The sequence below is a fragment of the Drosophila sulfurigaster genome, chromosome 3, assembly GCF_023558435.1.
Source record: "Drosophila sulfurigaster albostrigata strain 15112-1811.04 chromosome 3, ASM2355843v2, whole genome shotgun sequence".
NCBI classification, from domain to species: Eukaryota; Metazoa; Arthropoda; class Insecta; order Diptera; family Drosophilidae; genus Drosophila; species Drosophila sulfurigaster.
Window position 1 is genome coordinate 10,638,977 of NC_084883.1, and position 20,522 is coordinate 10,659,498.

General features: G+C 36.7%; 1 protein-coding gene across 3 annotated transcripts in view; it reads right to left on the reverse strand.

Moving 5' to 3' along the window:
• The window catches only part of LOC133840728 (bromodomain-containing protein DDB_G0280777), a 58,226-nt gene that overhangs the window by 8,564 nt on the left and 29,140 nt on the right, over positions 1 to 20,522 (reverse strand). The window contains exon 3 of one of the 3 annotated variants that reach the window (XM_062272745.1): positions 1,739 to 1,923. In XM_062272745.1, coding sequence (XP_062128729.1) covers positions 1,739 to 1,923 — 185 coding nt within the window. Of the gene's footprint in view, positions 1 to 1,738; positions 1,924 to 16,081; positions 16,134 to 19,473; positions 19,529 to 20,522 lie in introns of those variants that run through there. The other 2 variants (XM_062272748.1, XM_062272747.1) reach the window with 2 other exon arrangements.

Consider the following 20,522-nt stretch of genomic DNA (forward strand, 5'->3'; position numbering starts at 1 on the left):
CAGAAGTACTTGCAATTTTATCAAATCGAATTCAACCAACTTTGGCTAAATCTTTTCACCTAATTATGACGAACTGCTTACAAAACTTTTGAAAAATGTCTTCATTTTATAATTCTATCTGTTAAGTATACATTTGTGGCTTTTAAAATACATCACTGTAGATATAAGTTAAGTAAATCCGTTTTCTTAAAATTCAAGTTAAAAATTCATGCATTTACAAAATTCCAAATATCATTTTAGCTTAATAAAATTTGCTCCTCAAAATGTATGTAATTTAAATATGTTGTTCTCACTTTTAGAGCAACTATTATTTAAATATTAATTTAGTAAATACTTTTTCTATTAAATAACGTAAAATTTCAATGAATAATGAAATTATAGGTTTCATTTTATTTCGTTTGAACTAAATTCTGTTTCTTTGCAAAATGTATGCAATAAAAGTATTTCTTACTTCTCACTTTTAAATTTTCATGAATTTAGATATGAATATACTCAATACATTTTCTATCAATTGACGTTAAATTTCAAACAATTATAATATTATACATTTCATTTCACTTTACTGAAAGTTCTTATGTCTGTTGCTTGCAGACATTTATGTAATTAAAATATATAATTTTGTTACTTTCGATACAAATAAATTTACAAATTGAATTTAAAATTTAATTAATTCACAAAATTATAAATTAATATGAACAACTTTTCAAAATTGACTTTAAAATTGAATGAATTTACAAAATTATAAATTAAAAGGAACTGAACTCATAATCTCATATAATAAATAAGGCAATTTGTTGAACGCATAATGGATTTAATATGATGTTGGTTTTAATATGTTGTTCAATATTCTATCAAATTCCAAATTTTCTTTCCATTTTTATAAGCCATTATAGAACCTTATTAAAAGATTGCTCAAATAATTTGACTTAAGAATTATGTTAACTTGTTACTTTTTAAGAGTGTAAGTCTGCTGATAACTTAGTATAGCATAAATTCCACACCTTTTCTTTACTTTATCATTTCCTAACTATTCTTCAGCTAAGACAGCAGTTATCATTGATTATGTTACTTTCCAGCAAGTCTAACTGTCATCTAGCTGCATTGTTGTCTAGCCGAAGCAATTAGTACTCTGTAAACTTGGCACGTTTGCGACATCAGTTCGCAAAAGTGATTGCTCCAAAAATGATTCATCTAAGAGTAAACTGCCCACAGCAAGTCAATAAAGTTGTTTACTATCTATCGGTATACTATATAAATGTGCACTATTATAGGACTGATAAAACTCTGTAACCGGAACTAAATGCTCTGGCAATATTGACACATTTTGTGTCTTTACAAATTTGTTTGTTCTTCGAACTGGGTCAGGCAGACGCTTCTCCCCCCTCCTTACCGTCCACCACAAAAAGGGCAGCAACAAAGGCTGTTATAATTGTGAAAATTGTGTTGTGTGAGGCAAATAGACAACAAACAACAAACAAGCAATAACAATAACAGCATACATATATACGAGTATAAGTAAAGTACGAGTAATGGCAACAAATGTGCGACTTGTGTAAACATCGTCGACGCGACGTTTTAATGCCATTTTTGTGGCCTCATCAATTGTTCGACTTTTGTCCATATGTGAATGAGTACACCACACACACACACGCAAACACATGCACACTCTCAAAGCTGTTCGCTTATTTATTACATAATTTTGTATTTGCCATTTTATTCGAATGCGGAATACACTTACCAATCATCAAAAGGGCCGCCGTCAGATGCGAATTTGGGGGTCCAGCCAAGCCCGTGGCGCCCAACGCTGCGCCACCGAGGGCACAGGCCACGCCCCCCAGTGCGACAACAGCAATGAGGGCGCGCAGCGGCGGTCCAGCAAACCATTGGCCACAACAGCCTTTTCCGGAACGCTCCGAGGGGGATCTGCAAAGAATAAACAATTCTTTTGTTAGTTTTCCGACTGCAGCTGGCAACAATTTTTGTGAAATTTGTGCGAGTGAAAAGTGAGAAAAAGCGAAGAGTTATTCGGGGTTTCCTTCGCCATGCGCAGGTGGGCAACAAGGACACTTTCCATGGCCAGAAAACAGAAACAGGACCTGGCAGATGTTTTTGGTTTCGCAACGCGTGCAAATTGGCAGTGGCAAGGCTATGGGAAAGCAAGGCGAAAAGGCAACAAAAGCGCAGCGAGTGTGCGACAATTGTTGTAATGTTTTTGATTTATGAGCTGAAAGACCAAAATTTGCGCACCGAACACACACAATAAAACAGGCAGACGACAGTTAGTCCACCAAACGAACAGATGATGACGATGCCACCGAGCACAAGGATGAGTTTCAGCTGGAGATGAAGTTGACACTGAAGCTGAAGCTGAAACTGAAACTAAAGACACGATGCGATGCGATGCGATGCGGATGGCCAAAAAGCGTAGAATATTTTGCGCATTTGCCAAGCGACGCACACACACACACACACACACACAAAAAGGAGCAAGGACAATTTATGCGACGCAGTCAACGCTGCAGGAGCAACACTAAAAGACGCCGACAATGTACAGTGGGATAATAAACACATTTGCTGTGTACAACTTAAAAACTACAAGATTATCATAATTATTACCAAATATTAAATGAGGAACATTAAAATAATTTTTGAGGTACCAAACATATTTGTAGATCTTATGATAGCAAAATTGTACATTAATTATACAAAATTATGTGGTAATGTTAACCTTGGCAGTGTATTTCTAATAACAACGATGTTCCGGGTTCCTAATCCAGACATAAGTGTGTACAAGCCTTTAATAATGACTAAAAGTTGTAGTCATAATTATTAGTACGTCAGCTTAATAGATTGTAAATACTCTCAAACATAATAAAATAAAATAATTGGAAAATTACGATAAACTTAACGTGAAAGACATTTTCGAGTCTTGCTTATAAACGGGCACAAGTTTTAAATATCTTTTACAATCAAGCTTAATAGTTGTAAGTACTCTCATACATAAAACGATCAAGTAAGAAAGCTACAGTCGAGTGTATAAGACATAAATTCAAATCAGTGCGTTATTAATTTTAAAATATACCAAATTAATATACTAAAATATATAGAAGCGTATGCATTTAGAGTACTGAAATATAAAAAAAAAAAATGTATTTGCGGAGGTGGAAGTGGGCATGGTAAAAATATGAACCCAAATTAACAAATGCTGTCCAAAAATAAATATATTTATATCTCTTTTAGTCTCTGAGATTCAGGTGTACATACGGACGGACAGACAGACCGAGAGACGGACATTGCTAAATCGTCTCAGCTGTTGACGATGATCAAGAATATATTATATGTATATACTTTAAGTGATCGAAAATGACTCCTTCTACATTCACTACAGATACAAAGTTATAATACACTTCAACCCATTAACAAATAACTCGACAATGAGTTAAGCTTCATTAATTGTTTATTAAACATTATAAAAATATTTACAAATAATTAGTAAATCAAGTAAGTTGTATCTCTATTCATTAAACACAATTTACCAAATAAATAAATAAAGCAAACCATTAAATTGTTGCTATGATATTTTACTCATCATTTTCGCATATTTCCCACAGTGAAAGCAACACAGCACAGACGATGTGTGTGCGTAAATTCATTAGGACACAGACACAGAAACAGGCGACGAAGAAACCAAGAGAGTGGGAAGGAGACAGTCGTTTAAGGATACGGACACTGGCAGCATTTTCTTTATGGCCACAGACTCTCTCTTTTGTGTGTGTGTTGACAACCCCTTTAGGGGATAGTCAGGGGGGATGGGAATGGCAATGGCAATGGGGAGCTCACACACTTTCTGAGCTCGGGGCTTGCCAAACAATTAGACGCCGAAATATTTATAGGCGAGCAGCTGCGTCGCAGCCTGAGCTCCGGCTCTAGCTCTGGCTCCAGCACCAACAGCAACCTCAACCCCAACTCGAGAAATTCACAACTTCAATATGAAGAACTGAACTCAAACCCCCTTCGAATTCAATGGGACGTTGCCCACTTTTGTGTCATCGAAGCAATTTAGGCAGCCGAATGATAAATGGTTGGAAAATTACGTGCATAAAAAGGCAAGCCGGAAATTTATGTTTCATAATTTGATGTTGTCGCCCGAGGATTTTGAGGATTTTTATGATGCGCCATTAAATGTACACAACTCTCTCGCTCCGTCAAAAGAAAAGGGTGTTACCTGACGCCTCTCCCCGCCTCGCCACGTCTCTTCCAGCTGATGCCTTGGTCTATATCTATATCTGGGAGCCATGTGAGCTGTCACTGTGAGCTACTCTGGCAGCTTAAGAAAGAGAGAGAGAGAGAGAGAGAGACAAAGGGAGAAAGGGAGAGAGAGGGTTCATTGGGAGTTATAGAGTTCAGGGGCCGCGGCATTAATGTTTCATCAGCTGTCATGTCATGTCATGATAAATAAGATCTTTTTAGCGCATCGCACTGAGCTCGACGGAAATGAGTACGCAAAATAGCAACGCAAAAGGTAAAGCGGCCAAAATAAAGACCAGAGCATGGAGAAAAGAACCAAATAAGCGCAACGAACACAAACCAAAAACAAAAAAAAACAAAGCAAATACAGTCTCAGGTCTTAGAGTAATAAGTCCGAATACTGTTAGGTTTAAATAGCAATAATTATATGACATGAACAGCTTTAGCAGATGTACTTGATAAATATTTATTCATGTTGTGTAAAAGAATATATCATTATTTATAAATTAGTCTGAATGTATTGTCAGGTTATATTCCGCTAGTCTTTATTTTAGGTTATTTTAAATTTATGATTATTAAGAGAAAACATTTATCAATTCAATTCGATATGCCATTGAAATATCGACAGAATAAAGCCTTTTATCTTAAACTACCAATATTTAACTTATCTAACACTTTTCTTTCATCTCCATTTAATTTTTAGTTTTTCTTTGAAAACAATAAAGCTTATATTAGCTCAGAATCTTCATGTTTTCCAGGTTTAGGATAAATTCTTTTATTTCTTTCTTGTCGTTATAAGTTTGCTAATCATTCAAAATATTATTATAAGATATGTTTTTGCAATGTTTTATATTTAGATGTTTTATGTTTAGATCCATATTCATGATGTATAAAATAAGGTAGTGTTTAAATAATAAAAATATTCAACAATTAATACTCTCGTATTAAATTTCCATATCATTGCAAATTTCATTGCATTCTCAACTCTTGATTATACTAATTTTAAAAAGATTTGCCAGTTAAAATTAAAATTAATTGTTTATTCGAGCTCTTTTTGCAGTTTTAGAGGCTTTTATTCCCATTATATTGTAGTTAACAAATTTTTGATACATCTTCCTGATGCCATTAAAATTAATATTTTGTAATAAGTAGTTTGAAAGTATTGAACAATAACTAAACAAACACCAAATCTACATCAACCAATACTATGAAAAACTTTCCTTAAATTTCCATTACATTTTTACATTTCATTTCATTCTCATCGGATCTTTTTATTTTGTATTATCTTTTTCAGTTAAAAAACAAATTGGTATTCGGTTGGTTTCCTTTTTTCAGATTTAGCTTTAAGCTTCAGTTACCATAATTGCCCTCGATTAAGTAGATATACTTGATAAATATTAATCATGCAATAAGTAAAAGAACTCTACTTTCAACAATCAATACTTTGGTTATGGAATACTTCATTTGTAGTTTTCCCTTAAGAATAATAAAGTTCATTGGCTCATAAATTTAACACTCTTCCATCTCAAAAACTAATTCCTAAAATAGAATTATTATTTGATTATAGTTCTTTTTGCAATTTAACATGCTTTTAGTGTGAGTTTTATAGTTAGTCATAATTAAGTTTTTCGCTAAGCAGTAAATCACGTTTTGCGATCGTTATTTTGCTTTGTGGATTTGCGTAATCAAAGAAATGAGTTAAACGAAACAGAGTTTTGCCTTGGTCATTTGAAAGATTTGTGCATGGCGCATAAAATATTAATAAACATGTATAGTATATAACATTGGCTAATTGCTCAGGGGCAGCTGTTGAAAATTTATGAACAGCAGTTTACGACCCTCCCTCTGCCCTCCATTCATCTATATAAGGAGGCTGTTGTTTATGGAACAGATATTTTAATCAATCTTTTTTTAAAAAGTGCTTATCGAAATGAACTTAAAGCAACAACAACAACAACAAAAACATTGGCATTGACTTTAATGGCTATGGAAGTTGCTTTATAACTGTGGGGCAAACTATGAAATTGCTTAATCAATTGAAAATTGTTTATTCACTTGTGAATGTGACGCGGACAGTCGGAAAAGTGAGCTTTTAAAAAAAATGGAAAGTTTTTCATTTCCATAAATTATGATGTGATTGAGCGGCGCAGAAAACTGTGTCAATGCTGGCAAATTACAAATTGCAATTAATTAATTATAAATTAAAATGCAGTTGTCCGTTTCATATTAATACTGATTGACTAGTTGGCGTTGTTTCTATGCTCTTTGTGATATACTTGTTTTTGCTAAGCTGCCCCTGAACTACTTTTCTAGTCTAGCCAACAAAAACTACAGACGATATACTATAATATGCTTCTAAGTAGCTTCTAGACACATTGTGTATACGCGATATTTCGCTACGAGTATCTAAAGCAAACAACAACTGCGCAATTTGTTGATTATTTGATTACAAAACGTAAGTTTCACCTGCCAGTGGAAGTCGCTCTCTCCCCTGATCAGCCCCCGCACCGGGTTTTAATTGCATCTTCAATTCAAATCGAGATGCATTTAGTTCAGCCTCATTAGCGTTCTATATGTGTACAATATGTGTATCTTAAAGCATTGTTATTCGATGCTGTTGCTTGCTGCGATGCTAATTTGACGTTAATCAATCATTTAGCCGTTTGCCCGTAGTTCGATTGTTCGTTCTTCGTTGCTGCAACACACACTCAAAGACAAACACGTTGTTGCCGCAGCCAGCGGCTTCTTTGTTGTTGGTGTCGCTTGTCGGTCGACGGTCGTCGGTGTCTGGGAGGTCGTTGCCACCTCGACATGGGGCCTCTGCAATTTGAGTTCTCTTTACAATTCAAACTCCAGCAAATCATTCACAATACGCACACACAAAAGTACAGCGACTACCCAGAACTTAAGAATTACGGCGGGGGGGTGGAGCAGAGGGGGGACAAAGGGGAGGGAGGGGCAACGAAATATGCAAAGCAACTGAAGCTGTGGGAAACGGCAACGTGCAGAGTAATTGATGGAACTCTGCCACATCAAAGGGAATGACATAAAATTCTATAAAGAAATATTGGAATATTTCAAACAAGTATCAAAGGGTCTTTTTCTAACGAAATCGATGTAAAATCAAAATGAATTTTGTCAGATATGTAGTAATAAAGCTATAGTCGAGTGTGCTCAACTAAGAGATACTTGCTAGCTACTTTAAATAAAAGCAAAACAATGCGGTATTCATTTTAAAATATGGTAAATTATCATAAAACATAAATACTAAAAAGGCTATATTTGGTATATTGATATAGTACTACATATAAAATATACCAGAGAGTGAAAAATATACCAGATTGTCAGCCAAAGCAACTAAGACAAGACAAGACTACAAAATATTTCTTAAATAATTTCCACAATTTTTATCTGATCGCAACTAAGAATTGTTGGTTAGAATTGTATAAGGTAAATATGTAAATAATGTATAAATACAATATATAATATTAATACATGAATTTATTGCCAGTTGCGAAATGTTCATATTAAATTAAATTGCCACCCTGGGGAAATGTTTTAAATAATCAATCGTGGGGGAAACTCTGGAAACAGTTGTCACATTAATTTGCTGAACCGTAACCAAATGGAATATCCCGAAACGAGATGATATAACCGCCATAATGAAAGACTGATGAAAGTCTGGAAAAATCTGAACTTTTCGTTATATAGTCGACACACAAATTGCCGACTGCATTTCGTCTGCAATCGCGCAAAGAAATCAGCAACTGGCGTGTAATTAACACGTCTCTGAAAACAAAAGTGGCCAAGTATAAATCAAAAGAAAACGGAAAAAAAACACAGAAATGAAAATTTTGCCTGGCTAATAGAAGCAAGTCCGGGGGGCTGGGGGATGGGGGCGTGGCAATGTGGAGACTGCATTGAGGTGCAAAATATACACTAATTAAAGAAGACGAAGACGAAAATGAATTCGCACACTGAAAGCGAATTTTGTATTAATTTAATTAACATAAATATTTTATTTATTTGCTCTCTCTCTCTCTCTCGACTCCGTCGTTGTTGCATAATTCAAGCGAATAAATGAGGTAATCGACAGCAGGCCGAATGAATATAGATAGCTGTGTTTGTATATAACATAGATCTAGTCAGTGTTGGTAATTAGTGCACAGAAATATTACTAAGCATCTAAAGATAATAACATTGGCACATTTTCTTTCGACAACGAATGCCGAGAATAAAGAGCATGGAAAATAGCAAATTAAATAATGATTTTTCACAAGAGCTGCCCAAACAGATGGATGGATGGATGAATACAATTTGAGTTTGAGTTTGAGCTAGAGTCAAGCTTTCAGCCTCGCTGACAAAGCGTTTTCTGTTTCGCATTTTATTTGCTCGAGCCCAGACCCAAAAAAAAAGCTAGTTCCGAGTGGACGAAGTTGGGTATCAGTACCCAAGATTAGATTGCTCTACTAAATGTAGTAAGTGGGCGCTGCTTAAAGCCAAGCGCAAAGCCCAAAAAGCCATTTTCAACTTTCAATCAAATCCGCCCCTTCCAGCCCCTCCTCTGCTTCCCACTCAACTCAACTCTCCGCCAAACCCAAAACCCAAATAAACCCCAAAAAAAAATAAAATAGCAAAACCGAAGGCATAATTACAGAGCGCTTTTCAACTTTACCGCAGTTCTGATTTGTAATGGAGTTTGTTATTTTTTCCAGTTGCCAGTTCTCTCAAAGTTTCTTCATTGTTTTGTTGTAGGCCTTTTGTTATTTTGGCATGAAATTAAGACACCTTGATTTCTGTTTCTGAATTTCAGACCCGGAGCTAAGCGAATTTAGGCCTTTGACTGACTCAGGTAAGATTATTTAATGGAATTTAAATTAATATTAAATACATCAAATCTATTAATTTTAAAGTCAACTACGTTTCCTTTTCACAATTCGGTGTTAACCATAAGACTTCGCATAAAGCAGAAGCTCAGGTGTTCTATTAAATTTCATGACACTGCGACAGCTTTAAAAACTTCAAAGAATTTTCTTCAAAAGAGAGAGAGAGGAAAGAGTGGTGAGAGGAAGGGGGAGAGTGCGTGAATAATACCCGAACATGTCTGTAAATGTAAGTAAGTACTCGTGTCTGTCCAGACTTGAGACTTCTTCTACCTACTACTTATAAGTATATTTTCATCATTCCCTCTCTGTCTTCTCTTTTTGTTCTCTCTCTCTCGCTGTGTGGGTTAACGTAAAATGAAAACCAGTAGCTCTCATGCCTGGGGGAAGCGGGAGCAGCGTTTGAGTCTCAGAACATGACATTCACCCAGCATTAAAATCGCTACCTCTATTGTTGTTGTTGTTGTTTTCGCTGCTGCTGCTGTTGCACATATAAAAATGAAAGCACACAGTGACAGACAGAGACTATAAAGTATATCCAAGCGAAAGAGACAAAGTCACGTTGCCTTTTGTGTACTTAAAGAGCAGCTAAAATATTAGAGTAAAAGTAACAATTTCACACATAGCCACAGAAAACTTCTGACCTACTAACTGAAGACTCAAGACAACTCTTTGGGAAGACGAGAAGAGACAATGCTGAGAGGGGGGAGGTGGGGATAGACAGTGAGGCGGGGTGTGTTCCGAACTTGGGCAACGTTTTCCACAACTAAACTGAAAACGCTTTGACGCTTGACTGACGCCAAAGCCAGAGCCAAAGAGTCGAGTTTAGTTTAGCTAAGCGCAGTTCAGTTCAGTTGAGTTTAGCTTAGTTTAGACGAGTTGAGTTGAGTTGAGTTCAGTTTAAATTGCAGTCGGCTGTCTTCATTGCCTTCACGCCTCACAGTTTATATTAAAGTGCCGGTGGTGGGCGTAACACACGAGCACGACACGATGGACAGACAGACAGACAGGCAGACAGATGGACAGACAATATAAAGCTGACTTGTCGAGTTGTTTGTTGCTGCGCCAAATACTTTTCAGCAAAATGACACTAGCTTAAGGCTTCCTAAATCAGAACTTGATTGTGGAGCAAAGGAGAATATTAAGATAAATTAAAGAAGAATAAGAAAACAAAATAAAATAAATGAATAATAATAATATTTCGATGATCATTTCCATTTCATGCAAAAAGTTGTTGAATATATAATATTTTTTTTATAACTCTATATATAGCTAAATACTCGTCAGAAAAATTACACTATCTTTCTTAACATGTAACAAGAAATTGTAGTTCTTTTTAACTTAATCCGATAAAATAAGTCTACCTGCAGTTTTTTAGTTAAGAGTTGCAATGCAAAGCAAATGAGAAAGCTACAGAAGAGTGTGCACGACATTGAGATACACATAATGAATAAAAGCCAACATTTCAGTATTATTCTTAAAATATACCGAATTAATACCAAAAATATACTAATATATACCAACGATTACTTTTTGTATAACGATAAAGTTGCTTTGAATGATAATCTGGTATATTTTGTACTCTATTGCATGTTAAGATTGCATTCTTATGGTATATTAAGACTACATTTGTAAAGTAAAAAATATACCACATAGTCAACCACAGCAAAACCCTATGACATTTTTTTAGCCATATGTGCAGAGTGTATACATAGATATTCTTTAAATATATCACTTATTCCGAGCAGAAAGTCAATAAACAAATTTAAAACATATCTTCTCATTAAGGCGCTAAATCAGCTCACTTATTTGAAATGATCTCAAAGTGCAATATTAAGTGATTATTTTATATGATTCCCAAGAAGTCATATAGTATATTCGTTTTAATTGAACTGCGCTTGCAGCTAGCGAAATTATTTAAATTGTTGGCCAAGAGTTGCAAAGTCAAATCAAAAAGCTTGTCGAAAGTAGAGCGAGCAACTTAGTACATTTAACATATTCTGAGCACATAAACCAAAGTGTAATCCAAAGCTTAACGAGCACTTTCAGCTGCTGTCATTTGGGATTTTAACAGTTGGCACTTTCGAGTTGCTCGCTGGGAGCACAGAGCACAGAACAGAGCACACAGCACAGAGCACAGAGAGTCGCCTGTCTATGCCACAAGGTGCCGCCGAGTCTCGGAGTCGTTGTTGGCCAACTCTCGAACATTGTCTCCAGCTATCTCTTTGCCATTGTCGTGAACTCGCTCGTAAGTGAGCTTAATGTGCGCGTAAAAGATTATATGGCAAAGTTGTTGTCGTTGTCATTGTTGTTGTTGGCGCTGTGTCCATCGATGGCAAAACGGGGCTATAACTGCAGACAAAGTTTGCCAGCGGCGAACGCGTTTATTGCCAATTTTTGAATGCATAAAACGCAATCATTGCACTGCCAACAACTGCCGCCACCCACACATGGACAGCCAGCTACAGAGATGGGGGGAAAAGGGAGGGCAGTTGAGGGGGAATTTATATTGGCGTATATAGGGCAGCATGCCAAGTGTAAACTGTGGCGCAGGCTGCAGCCAGCTGTCAGAATACTCGACGTATACTTAATACAGCCATATACGAGTTGGAGTTTGTTGCACATATCGAATTTATATATTGTATACAATATATATAAATGTCACCCACACACACACACATACACAGAGAGAGAGAGATGATTATGCTGGGAACAAGTGCCAAACGTCGTGACCAGACAGGAGAACTGCGACTGGGACTCCAAGTGAAACAGCCACGTTGACAGCAACAGCAGCAGTAACAACAACAACAACAGTTGCATTTGGTTTGAGGCATTTCTAATTTCAGATCCGTTTCTAATTTCTGGCTTTCATGTGGCACAGTCATGACGATGGCAGCAGCAGCAGCAGCAACAGCAGCGTTTGGCTGCCAAGCATCCGGGTTGGCAATTACTTTTACATGTTGCCAATGCGACATCAGCAGCAGCAGCAGCTACCGCAGACGCAGTCAGCATACGAAAGAACCGCAGCCAATGTGGCGCGCGCACACACACACACAAGCACACACACGTATTCAACACGAAACACGCTTAAGTGGCTGCGTCATTAGGCTCCAAAGGCTGCTGCTGTTGCTGCTGGTCGCTGTCATGTTGCAAGCAGTATCTCTAGCTGTCGCTGCATCTGTATCTGTATCTGTATCTGTAGCTATGTTTATATATATAAATTAAATTCTTAAATTGCTCGTTAGCTCATGATGAGGTTCGTTCATTCATTCATGCAGTTGTCGTCGTCTCTCTCTCTCTCTCTCGCTCTATGATGATGGGCAACAATAATAATAATCATGCCACCAAGCGTTGCGTTTGTTGCTGCTCTTGGCCATTATGTAGGTCATTTCAATTTGTTGTTGCTGTCGCTGTGTTGTCGCTGTGTTGTCGCTGTCTTCGCTTCGCTTCGCCTTTGCTTGTTTTTGTTTTTCTATTCGCTGAATCGCTCCACACAGTCTCTTGCTTCCCCTTTTTCAGTTTTCAGTTTTCAGATTTCACTTGGCTTCTCTATGCGCTTTTAATATCGCAGCTATGGCATCTTCAAGTGATTTAATTTAGCACCAAATGGATTTTCTGTGGCATGCACGCTTGTGCCACAAATTTCGCCCTCGCCCCCATCTACTAAAGGGATAATTTACTATTATTTAACAAGTTGAAAGAACAAAGCATCTGTCGCAGAAAACGATTTCAACAGCTCGCTGAGAGATGTGGCTTAATATATGCTTTATGGTTGAGAAATACGGCAGCTGAACGAATCGACCAGGGTCATAAAGTGACTTGACTGACTGCTTGCCTTCTTTTGTATGCAGTCGAGTGAGTGTACTCGTGAATCAGCAGTGAATCAACAGTATTTTTTGAGTACTTTATGGCTCCGTCAAAGGTGTCGATTGTCTTTATAAGCCAGAGAGATATATTCATATATCAAAGAGCTGACAAAAGGTAAACGAATTCTCAATGACTAATTCGTTGATGGTCTTTAGAATTCATTAGCTGAAAATGTTGCAAGCAAATAATGCGATTGTTAAGTGCTCTCAAAAACATAATGACATTCGTCTCTAGGTCAATCATTAACTTAGGCCTCTTACAAGTTAGTCTTACCTAAGTTTAGTTTTTTTTTAAAGAATTTCACCATCAAGTTGTGTGACCCTCGTGTAATTATTAAATTTGTTATGTGCGTCGTGATGTGAATTATGTTTATGACACCTGCTGAAATGTGGCATGGGATTTCTTCAAGTGAGCGCAACACACTTCAAAGGGAGACACAACGTGATGTTTGTCTGTCTGTCTGTCTGAGTGTGAAAGTGCCATATTTACAGACATTTATCAGTTGCGAGTCTTGCGAGAGTTAATGACAGGAAAACACAGTAAACAGCAGGAGATCAGGACAGCACTTGAAAAGTGTTGGGAAAATTAATTGCACGCAAAACCCAAACGCAAAAAGAAAATCGCCACACAAAGGAAAAGCTTTTGTTGTAAAGTTGATTTTGATATTTGCCATGTAATTGCAGCTAAATGCATTCGCTTTCAGTCCAAGTTGCAGTCTTGAGACTAGACTCAACTCAACTCGAGTCCAAGTCGTGCCCATTAACCCCATTTGTGGAGTTGAATTGAGAGAGTCGAGATCTTGAGGAGCTGCCACAGCAATTTGCGGTGCTTGGGCCTCGTTTATCTTTGTGCCAGCCACTTATGGGTCGCCTCTCAAGACGCTCTAGTCTCTCTCTCTCACTCTCTTTTCTCTGCTCTAGAGCTAGGCCTCCAATTAAAGAAAATAATTCAATTCAGAATCAGATTCAGTTATAGCAGCAATACTGCAACTGGCAACTGACGACAGACAGAGTCTACAAATTGAATTTGCAATAATCCGAAGCGCCAGAAAATTGTAAAAAACGAACTGCAAAAGACCGAGAAAAAACTCAACACACAAAACCAATAACAGCGAACAATTCAAATTATGCAAAAACTTGGCTGGCAAGCGCAATTTACTGCGGAATTTTTGTTCGGCAAAAAACAAGGCGAAAACTCGCCTTGCAATTTAGCTAATGCACGACTTGAAGATACTCAGTAAAAGTGGTGAGAGTTAAAGAAGTGTTTCATTATGTGTTTAAAATCATTATTTTGGTCTAAGTAATACGAATTTTGGTTTATAAAAAAGCGTCAGAACAAGAAAGGCCTAATGAAAAAGATCTTAATTTCGAGAACATTTAATTTAAGAAACATATTCTTATTAATAAGGAGAAAAATCGAAAACACTTAAATCTAGATAAAAACTTTATAGGAATTTCAATGGATTATAGAATTTTGAAACCTAAGTCAAATATTTTTGATATTATTTTGAGAATTTGGCATTTTAATGTCAATTGGTTTTAGTTTTAAGAATTTGTTCCTAAAGGGGTCTTATTTTAAGAACACAATTCTTAAGACAAATGTTCTTGGTTTTAGAAATTGTTCACTTTTTCCAGTATAGCTGCAAAATAATAATCGAATAAAGTAATTATATAGTCTGATAAATAGAAAAGTGAATGCATGAAAACTTCAGTTTGTTTTTTGAGCAAAGATTGAAAATGTAAACCATCTTCTATACACCTGTTGTGTCACTTTTCTAGGGTATCTGCAGCACTCAGACGGCAGCCAAGACTTCGGGTTCAGCTTTAGCCTGGAAGGTCACCCAAAATGGCCAATAAAATGAAATTCCAGCGCTTTGCCAATAAAAATGCAACCCATTTGAAATCGTTGACAAATCGAACGGTGCGTGGGGAGATCTTGGAGACACTTGAAAATCCACTTGCAGAAGCAGAAAAGTGGAGAATCAGGCGAAGAGCGAAGGTGCTGGGGCATAAAGTTTGCAGCCGTCATTGTTCTAAAAGTGCTTTAGTAGTTTTGGGGGCGTGGCAGCGTGACGTCGCCACTAACTGCAAATGTTATGCGTAAAGCAAAAGCCAACAAAAAAAAAAACAGAGAAAAAAAGAAAAGAAAACTCGAATCGTTCGTCGACTTGGATTTCTTCTCGACGGTTTCCAATTCAGTTTATACTTATTTTTTTTATTTGTTTTAGCCAATTTGATGCGGCGGATTTGGCGTTTGTTTTTACGACACTTGAGTGCGGGGCGGTGGCAGCCAGAAAGGGAGAAGAGAACAAAAAAACAGTGGCGAGCCGGAGGAGGCGCTCTGCCATGTAACAGGACATTTGCGTTGGCATTTCCTCTCTCTCTTTCTTTTGCTGCCGGAAATTGCTGCCATCGATAGCCGCTCTGACCCGGCAACGCCCACGTTCCCTCCTCCTCCTCCCGCTCCTCCTCCACCAGCATCGCATCGCAGTGCAGACGACACTTTGGCAATTTATTTCGATTGCGATTTCTTCTTCGTCTCGGAACTTGCTACGGTTTTGTCCTTTTGCGCCTGTCCTGCGCCTGTTCGCTTCGCTCCGCTCTGCTCCGCTCCTGTGTCGCGATTTGCATAAGCGCCAGTCAGCCAGCCATGAAAATGACACAGCCCCCAACAGCCAAAAAGAAAAAAAATTGAGAGAAGGAGCAGACAAGCAGCAGCAGCAGAAAAAAAAAGATTAAGACCAAATACAAATCAGTGCATAATTTTTCTATTAAACATTTTTCCACTGCCCAGCTTGTGGGTAGGTAGAAGCTGTCGATGTTGTTGTTGTTGTCGATGTTGCTGTTGTTGTTGTTGGTGTCCACCTGCGCCCACTTTACAGCTAGGTCACGTCGCAGATCCTGGCACAGGACACGTTTCATTTGCCGCCTCACTTTGCTCACTTTTTCAATCTGTGCGCGTTTTATTTTCAATTTCTGGCCTCGACTTTTGGGCGCATTAATTTGATGGCAAACGCTTAGGATTCGCCACCATCATCATCTCATCCCAGACTCGATAGAACGTTCTTCTTCTTCTTCTTCTTCTACGTTATCCCCCCTTCACATAGTTGCCACCAGCCCTGACAACCACGATGCCCTCCATATGCAAATTGGAATTTTGGTGCGCGAAAGTCGCGCCAAATGAAAAGCAAAAGCAAAAGCAAAAGCCGATTGAAATGAAATACACGATACAGAAATTAAATGAAATACGTGGGACAAATGTGAGCATATTGTTGTTTTTACTATTGTTGTATTTGCTGTATCTGCTTTTTTGTTTCTCTCTCTCTCTCTTTGTCTCTGTATATGTCATACATATTCAATAACAACAAAATGCAAATTTGCAAATGTCTAAAATGGAAAGTGAAGGCGAAAACGGTAGACCAAAAAAAAACAAACACAGCAAAATATTCAATCGATGGGGGGGAAGGGTTATAAAAAGGGGGACTGGCTGCATAACTTTTGCTTTCGAGAATCATCAGCATATAGTAAAATAGTTACCATATACAAGTCTACAGCACATACTTTTGGTATCCACTGTGTGAAGAGCATTTCAAATGACACCGCAAATCTCAAAACACAAATCTGGATTCGATTCTCTGACATGAAATGAAAGCGATGTCATCGTTCGCCCCGCAGGCAAATCGAAAGTGCTTAAAGTTAACAGGAAACACAAATTATTCAATCGAGAGGGGTCGAATACCTGATACCCTCTTTATAATAGAACTCGTAACTGATGCGTTCGCTTATTATTTGAACTCATAAAAAAGAGAATCAATTTTCAACTGCGATGTTCTCAAGCTCCAGCTACACGATATCGGAATGCGATTTTACCGGTTCTGTTATGACGATCGCCTGATAAAGTATATCACTCAAATTTCACACATTAAGCATTAAGTATTGAAAGTCAATTTCAAAACATAACAAACTGACTGAGGGACAAATGATACTTAAATTTGCTGACTCTAAGAACAATATATATTGTTTGACTTTCTGATAGAGTATACAAATAGTTAGGTATGGAAAATGCTAGATGTATAAAAGAGATTACTTCCATGAACAATTTCGTGGTGCCGTGGGATATTTTAAATAAAGAATTCTCCCGAAGTTTACACTTTCTGAAGTAAATGGCTGACAAACTGGTATATTTTGTGGTCTACGGTATTTTTTGAATGTAGTACATTGACGATATACCAATGTACCAGTCTTTGGTATATTTTAGTATTTATGATGTATATTTTTGAAAATTGATATCGGGTATTTCATTTAAATTATAGTATTTTTACAGTATAAGTGTAAAATATTTATTATTGAAAATGGGCAGCGGGTCTCTCAGTTAATTTTTTGTATTTTTACAGTATATTTTTGTAGAATATAATTTAATTGAAGATGAGTAGAAGGTATCTATCTCATTTATATATATCATTTTTACGGTATATTTGTAGAATATTGGTAAGGAGTATCAAATTTATATTTAAGTATTTTATGGTATACTTGTACAATATTTTAGAATATTTACGGTAAATTTGCAGAATATGGTTTTATGAAAAATGGGTAGCGGGTATCTCATTTATATTCAGTATATTTACGGTATATTTGTAGAGTAGGGGTAACGGATTTACATGAGATATATTTAAATATTTTTATGGTATATTTATACAATATGGTTTTATTAAAAATATGCAGCGGGAATCTAATTTATATGTTACTCTTTTTGTATTATTTTGGTATTTTTACGGTATTTTTGTAGAATATAATCTTATTAAAACACACTTGACTGCTATTTTTTTTATTTGTTTGATTTTATTTAAGAGACTTAAGTCTCATACGAATTAGTTGAACTGTTTTGACTTTTGCAATTAAAAATTGTGCTAAAGTTCTCATAATTTAAAATGTAATTAAGTAAACCTCAAGATCTTAAGTACAAAAACAATTGAGTCCTCATATTAATTTTTTAAGTTTCATTTAAATATTGATTTGGCAACTTCAAGCGGCACGAAATCAATTTCGAGGGCTACGAAATCGTTAGCGTAAACGACTTGCAACAACCGCCGCCACATTGCAGAATAATAATAACGGAACAAAGGCCGCATGGCAAAGAGCGGAGTGAGTGGAGGAGGGGAGCAAGCGAACGAAACGTTCAGACAATAAATTCAAAATCAAATAAATTCAATAGCTCTGCACTTTTCAGAGCACTTCATCAGCAAAATTCATACATATTCATAAATCGGCACACAAAAGGAAATGGAAAGAAAAAGAAAAGCAGAAGTCGAAGCAGAGGTAAAACGAGCTCAAATGTGGCCAAAATGGATTTGGCCACGGCATAGAGTGTCGATGATATCGAATATCAAGTGCTTGGCCATAAACAACTTGACCTTGTGCACGTACCAAAAGTGAGCACTGTGGCTTAACCAGCCAACGTTCGAATTGGAATCGAATCCAAGTCCAAGCCATGTCCAATGCTCATTCCCAATGCTCATCGATTACCAGTTCACGTTCACACGTTTCGACTTGGGTTCAGGCTTAGAAATGCTTTTCGTTCATGCTCATAAATGTGGCTAATTTTGCACAATGCACAATGGATTGTGACTATTGGCCATTGAGTATGGTCTCTGGTCTCTGGTTGGCTCAGTCTCTAGTCTCTGGTCCCCAGTTATTTTTGGTACCATCATCAGTACCAACAATTTAGTCATGGCACGTTGCTAAGCAGCATCAGCAGCAGCAGAGAGCTGATTGAAATGCCTCTGTGGCTGACTTGGTTTCATTTTGTGCGACGCTGCAACGTTTGCTGCTAAAAGAGAAGTCAAATTGTGGCCAAGTCGTGAGTCAGCTAAACTGTCTGCTCAACAGCCAGCTCTTTCTTAACCTGGCCAAAAAAACGAAGACAAACTGAATCTAACTCGTTGTTGTAAGTGTTTTTAGCACGCAATTCAGCCATTCAGACATTGGGCCATTTTTTGGGCCCATATTTCTCACTTATCGCGGCGAATGTCGAGTGTGAAAATTGCAATTAGTTTCTTTTATATTTCTTTTCGATTTTCCTCCTCTTTCGAATTTCGCCAAGAATTGGCTGGCTATCTGTAAATTGGTTTTAACGCTTCTGCCGCATCCCGACATCATTTCATTTTTATTACATATAAATGCAGAGCTCACAAAAATACCCATTAAAAATGGACCTCAGACTCGGGAGGGGAACCTCGCTCACATCATCACAAAATCACATCACATGAGTTTATTATGCTCCCAACAACAGCATCATCATTATTATTATTATTATATTATTTTTATAATTTGATATAGCTCAGATGTTGTTGCTGCGTTGCAGCTATTAAAATGCGTTTGGCAACGCAAATGGCTTTCATCACACTCAACAGCAAATGGCACACTCATAAATACCTGAGATTGGCATATGGCCCGAGATCATTTAATGTCAGTGCATTAATGTTAATGCCTAATTATAGGCACACACACACACATGCAAACATCGAAACATACCTGAAACGAGAAAGAGAAAAAAATAAAGTTGAAATGATTTTAATTAAATTTCTATAATCATAATAATTTGCTGCTTAATGAATAATGTGGGAAATTATGTCGTACAATTCACTGAAACTCAACGATTTAACCGAATTATTTCGGTAATTTATGGTAATTACACATTGTTCTCTTATTAAATGATTTCTTGAATAAGTTCTGCGTGTTTTACGAGTTCATATATCATTACCAAATGCGAATTATTCTGAAATTTGCTTGTTAAATTGTGTGTAGAGAACAAAACGCAGCGCGAATTGTTTGGGTATAGTATATTTCTGAAAATTGGGTTTCACTTTTCTTATTTGTATACACTCTACCCATAGGATAAAACGGTGTTGTAACTTTGCGCCTATAAAAAATATATGCGATATATTTTATCTATGCAAATGTAGCTTTCTGTTTTTGTTTTAGTATTTTTTTGTATATTATAATATTTGGCATATTGTAATAATAATTCCGCTTTAGCCTTGTTCTACATTGGTTGAAAATGGATCTTATTAATATAACAAATACCATAATATACCAAAACAAGTAAGAAAGTTACAGTCGAGTGTGCTCGACTGTGAGATACCCGCTACCCATTTTTAATAAGGGCAAAATATTGGTATTATTTTCAAAATATACCGAAAATACTAAAAAAATACTAAACATATACCAAATGGTATGTTTGGTATATCAATACAGCACACCATTCAAAATATACCATAGACGGCACAATGTACCAGATTGTCGGCCAAAGCAACTAAGAGCCCTAGTAAGTAGGCGTTTTTGCCCATACAAAAGTATTTCTTTAATAACTTCCACAATTTTTATCTGATCGCAACCAAATTTTCAGGAATCATAACTACTATAGTAATTATTGTATATACTAAAATTCGCAACTCTAGCTTTAAATTTACGCTTGTTATTCGATTTTTTTGATTTACGGGGGCGGAAGTGGGCGTGGCAAAAATTT